This window comes from Ceratina calcarata, unplaced genomic scaffold, assembly GCF_001652005.2.
Source record: "Ceratina calcarata isolate Rehan_Ccalc_2016 unplaced genomic scaffold, ASM165200v1 scaffold242, whole genome shotgun sequence".
Taxonomy (NCBI): domain Eukaryota; kingdom Metazoa; phylum Arthropoda; class Insecta; order Hymenoptera; family Apidae; genus Ceratina; species Ceratina calcarata.
Window position 1 is genome coordinate 25848 of NW_017146161.1, and position 5572 is coordinate 31419.

A 5572-nucleotide genomic window follows, 5' to 3' on the forward strand; every position below is an offset into this window, starting at 1 on the left:
ATACCAGAAAGTTTTTTTCGGGTTACTGGTGATTACCATAAGAGTACATGCAAATTTTAAGTCACTATAATTTTTCAAAAAACTCATGAATTGATTTAAAAATTAATTTCAATGAATGATAGCAATAAGGATACAACTTGTGTGGTACGGGATCAAGACATTTTGCAAAGAAACCGTGATATTGGCGAGCGTTGACTGGCCGTGGAAAGCGCGAACGGTTCGGAAAGTAGTTAGGTGTTTCTGGTCAAGCTGGAACCGCCATAAGGATTTACGGCTGCGGCGAGGTCTTTAATCTCGAAGAAACCGCCGTGCACAACCATCGACTCCGTGAATTCGTGCTGACGTTCGCGCGGGTGCTATTGATTTAGACGTTCCTCTCCACCGATCGACTTAATTCAGAAATCGACGTACAAATTGATGAATTGCAGTCGAGACCTCTCTTGCATTACAAAAATATATTGATCTAACGTAATATTAACTCTTCTCGTTACTTACGTATACTCTTATTAATTACGTACATACATATGTGTGACTAATGTTAAATAAAGTATCAATAGTGTTTTAATATAAATCAATTACGTTGACGTAAAATTCGTGATTTAAACAAACAGAATTATTTTTGGTAGCAGTTATCAGTGTTTCATGATCTTAGACAAGAAAAGGAGGAAGTAAGTAGTATGTATGTACGAGATCCCGGACAGGCTTTCGTTTAGCTCGGGTGGGACGGGACATGTCAAAGAACTTAATTTCTTCGCGGCGGACCCTAATTTCTCCGGTGTTTTAGTTTAGTATAGGTTCGGCTGGCACGGCTGTAATCAGGAGGGTCTTAATGGTGGGTTGCCGAGTCCGGCGTGTGAACTGTGGGCGTGAACGACTCGCTTCCTATCTTCGGTATCTGACATGCAGCACGTGCTGGACTGGGAGACCTTCTTGCCGCTATTAAGAAGCGTGCTCCGTAACATCTCCCAGGGATCTCTCCGGGACCTTACCATCGATTGCCTTCGTCGATAAGGCTCGTGCGTCCCAAGGAATTCCCGATTCCTTCTTGCGTGGCGTACCGCAGAAATCGCCGATTTCCATAATTAATTTTACCTTCGACGAAGATCTCATTCTGTACATCAATGTACCATCACTCTTTTTATATGTATATAAATTTGTATGTTGTAGAGATTTGTTTTTAATTTTTCTTATCATGGAGCCGTAAGACTGTAGTGTATTTAATTTTGTTTCTTTTTTTGTTTCAGGTGGAAGTAGTGGTGATGACTCGGACACGGAGAGCGAGCCGGGAATCGCTTTGAAGAGGAAGCAGCGTAGAAGTAGGACCACGTTCACCGGCGAACAGCTTGAACAGCTCGAAGCGGCCTTCCATCGAACGCAGTACCCCGACGTGTATACCAGAGAGGAATTGGCACAAAAGTAAGCAAGACTTCGCAGCACAATTCAGTCGATCTTCAATTTAAAACAAATATTTCTCATCTAATTTCCTAAGGAATAATTAACAGAATTAAGAGATGCTGAATTTTTTAATTACATTTCTGTTTCACAGAAACTTACGATTCTATTTTTTATTTGTTGACCAGGACGAACCTGACGGAAGCTCGAGTACAAGTGTGGTTCAGCAACAGGCGGGCCAGGCTTCGCAAGCAACTAAACAGTCAACAATTGAATGCGTTCAACACAATGAGTTTGCAGTCTTTTCAGACGCAACACTATGGTAGCAGCGCCGAAGGTTATCAAAGCTACGGCCAGGCCTCGGTAGCTGCAGCCGCGGCTACCACCGCCGGTTATCCTCAGCACTACAACTATAGTGAAAATTATTATGCCGCCCAGCAACAATGGACCAGACCGACCGCCGAAAACTATGGGTAAGTTAATTACATAAATATTTCAACGATCTCGATTTATTCCCTAAATTTAAATAATCATTCAACTTGGTCTGCACTTAATTGCGACTGCAATAGTACATTATTACCGTTCCTTATCAGTGGACTGCAGATTCTTATGCAAAATAAAACATTTATGGTAATCAATTAAAAAAATGCATTTGAGATAAAGGTTCCTTTTATATTCATTGCGGTATGTACTTGCTTTTGACATTGGCATTGATTTATACTTTTTTGTCTAATTATTAGTCATTTTTTGAAAAATAATGTGTGCAAAAGTAAGGCGCATTTGATTTTTGCTTTGAAACTCTAGACTTCAATGTAACAGAAGTCTAAAATCTGAGTCACTATTTTTTGGTATTATGAAGACAAAGGGTGTCGATTTTGGGAAGTGAGAAAAGAATGGACCCCCCACGAGGTGGGTTCCAGTGTCGAGGCAAAGTGCACGCTGTCCGAGGTAAAGATACATTATCCTGGACGTTTAAAAGCGGAGGGGAAAGCGTTAGTGGAAAAAAGGAGAGGAGTCTGAGGAGCAAGGAGAGTGCTCACAGGCTGCTTCGAACAATTAATTCAGCCATTGTGGCGTAATAACAGGTTGGCGAAATGCTCGCCTGCGCGTTGCTATTGCCGTTCCACGGCGAGTGCAGAGGCCAATTCGTTGCGACGCGAACCGCAAACGACGAAAGCTTTTCAGAAAAATAATTCAGGAGTAAAAAGGCACTGAATTTCAACACTAGAAGAAGATAAAATGTGGTTGCTTAATTAATAATTAAATGAATAAGTTCGATGTTTCTGAATTTTTAGTATCAATTAACAGTTGAGTTGGAAATAGTATCGTCTCACTCTGAGAATTGATAAATTTTTTCTGGATAAGTCTTGTCGATTAACAAAATAATTAAAAAGCCAACGAATCGTACGAATAAAGGTAGAATGAGGGGATAAAACGGGTACTACGAGAGAGGATGAAACAGAGTAACAGGTGAAACGAGGAAGGAAGAAAAAGAAGAAGAAAGCCGAGGTAGTCGGGGCCCGACCGCACCGACACGTTTTCTGTGTGGTCCTCAATTATGTTGCTTCTTGGGCCCCCGTAATGAAACGCTACCGGCTAATAATCCAACCTCGGGTCTGGATCTTCGCCGCCGATGATCCAGCTTTAACCGGGAGACTCTCTGGCCTTTCGTTCACCCCGGAAGCCAAAGCCGCGTTGTGCTCGACCTCCGTATTCGGTCGCTTCTTCACGGATTCCGGGACGTTAGGACGTTTAATTTCATCGACTATCGAGACTCGTACGTGCGATTCGACGACCGGCATTATCATCTGCCGGTTCGATCCTCGCGGCGCGTCACTTTGAAGCCGCACGCGTTTTACATGCAATAATCGCCCGCCGCCTCCTCGCCTCTCCTTTCATTACGCAAAATAAATTGCCAAAAGGTTTCCTGCCGGTCAGATCAAAAATGCAAGTAGGCACGTAGTTAGCGCGTCCGCTGCTGGCTAATTTAACGTACAATCGGGAATTTCATGCTACATTATTGTAGCATATATTATAATACGTTCGTACAGTGACATTCTGGAGAAATTAAAGCAGAATCGGAATGTTGTAAACGCCGAAACAACAGCATGAATATTAACGTTTATTCATTCACATTTCATACATTTTATACGTTTAAGAGAGAAAAGAATATTTCAGTAAATTTTTATAATTATTTTTAACCATCGTATAAAGACATAAAACAGCAATCAATTCCTTGCGCTGCATACAATAATTTTACAAAGCGTCGATTATAAATTATTCACCGCGCTTAGGCTTAGTCGGAATTCATTAACACCGGCATAGAGGTGAACGTGATTTGTAGCCTGGCTAGGGGGAAAATAGATTCGTAGACCGGGGACAGTCGATAAATTCTCGAGCTTCCGCCGTGCGAGCGTTTTGCGTGGCCGTTTCGAAGAAGGAATTAAGAGAGGAGTACAAGAAAGGGCGAAGGGAACGAAGGTGGAAGAAGGGGAGAGGCTGCACGGATAAGGGAGGAAGCAAGGAAGGAGAAGAGGAATTAAATGGTTCCAGCATCGGCACGCTTTAGGGTCCTTAACCGTGCTGCTGTGCCGAAACGGTCAAAAGGGCCGCTACTCCGTTTTGAAATCGGTTGTTGGCAGCCCCGACACGCCCTAAACGATTCGTACTCGTATATACACGCTCGTCTGCGAGCGACCCGTGAAGCTCGCTCGCCGTGCCCCCGCGTGGTATCGGTTTGCAAACGAGCCAGCGAGCTTTGATTGCACAGCGAAACGAGGGAGGCTATAGTGGCTGGCCGCGCGGTCCGCTGCTGCTGCGGCGGCGGTCTTTACTTTGAGACTCTCGCGAAACCGAAAGGGAATTTCATCCGGTGGTTATGCGCGCGAGCGTGCACGCGCGCTCTCTCGGAACGCGCCAAGCGTTTTAATACTCTTGATATGGTCGCCCGTAGAACGCGGCCGCAGCTCTCGTCGACCTGCTTTACATTCGATGTAAAATGATCGTAAATTCGTTCACTTCTTACAACGATCCTCGCTCGCGACTGGTATTCGACCATCGCGATCCGCTCCCGGACATTATCAGCATTTTTTTAATAGGCGACTGATAACTCCGTAAACTTGTTACTCTTTTGAGAGATAGAGCTAATTGGAAGAATCTCGGTTTGGAATAACAAGGCTGAGTGGTTCGAGTTAATGGGAAATAAATTAGTACATTATAATTAACATTTAGTAATGCAAGGCAAAATTCTAATTATCTTTTTTTTTTCATCATTTCATTCAACAATAATTGTATCAACGATTTCATGAGATCGTACTATGTTCGACAAACCAACCGTCCAAACACCCGTATTATTATTTTTGTTGCAGATTGTTCAATGCCTCCCATTACGGTAGCAGCAATCTGGCCTCGAACTTGACGTCGAGCAATCTGAATCTGGGCAGTCTGAGCGGCAGCGTGAGCCCCACGGCTTCGAACATGAGCGCGTGCATGGTCCAGGGCGCGTCCTCGGGGGTGCCAGCCCCCTCGGGAATAAACCACCACGTGACACCGCACAGCCCCAGCGAGGCAAAGAGTGGCTACCCCTATCTGGGCGGGATAGAGTCCCAGGTCTGTGGCAGGGTTCACTGAACCGTGAACTGTACTTAAACAGAACAAAGCAACTGAAACTTTTTTTCTTCACTTGAGTGTAATAAAAGTTGCGTCACGCTGAATGAGGTACGCATTGCGCAAACTTAATAGGAATAGTTTGTTCGCGAGGGAGTGTGACGCAAAAGTCTGCTTTCAAAGCGGTTCTCTCTCCTACCCAGACCGGGCGAGAGAACTTCTCTTCGCATTGAGTGATACGAAGTAATACATTTGTACATTGTTTTATTCATTCACGCTCTCTTTTTAAGAAATCTTAAATTATGATTCTAACACACCATTGCAAATATGTACATAGCCTTCATTGTTTGTATTCTAAGTTCATCGTTCTCTTTGTTGAAAAGAGTCTATGTATAATATCTATTGAAGTATTTTAATTGACGTTAGGTATTCAATGTTTTTATTTGCTTGTAAAGAGACGTGAGGAGCAATAATATTTTTACATACACTATTTATTCTGTACACGGCTGGCAGTTACTATTTTCACAGGGAATAAATATGTAATTGTGATTTTCACTTTTACAATAGTTAATTG

The 5572-nt window shown here is 43.3% G+C and overlaps 1 protein-coding gene across 1 annotated transcript in view; it reads left to right on the top strand.

Moving 5' to 3' along the window:
* LOC108622789 (protein gooseberry) overlaps positions 1-5022 on the top strand; it is an 18356-nt gene extending 13334 nt beyond the window's left edge. Inside the window, exons 4-6 of the mRNA XM_018020872.2 lie at positions 1245-1416; positions 1581-1865; positions 4761-5022. Of these exons, the coding sequence (XP_017876361.1) occupies positions 1245-1416; positions 1581-1865; positions 4761-5022 (719 nt within the window). The remainder of the gene's footprint in view (positions 1-1244; positions 1417-1580; positions 1866-4760) is intronic.
* The last annotated feature ends 550 nt before the right edge of the window (positions 5023-5572 follow it).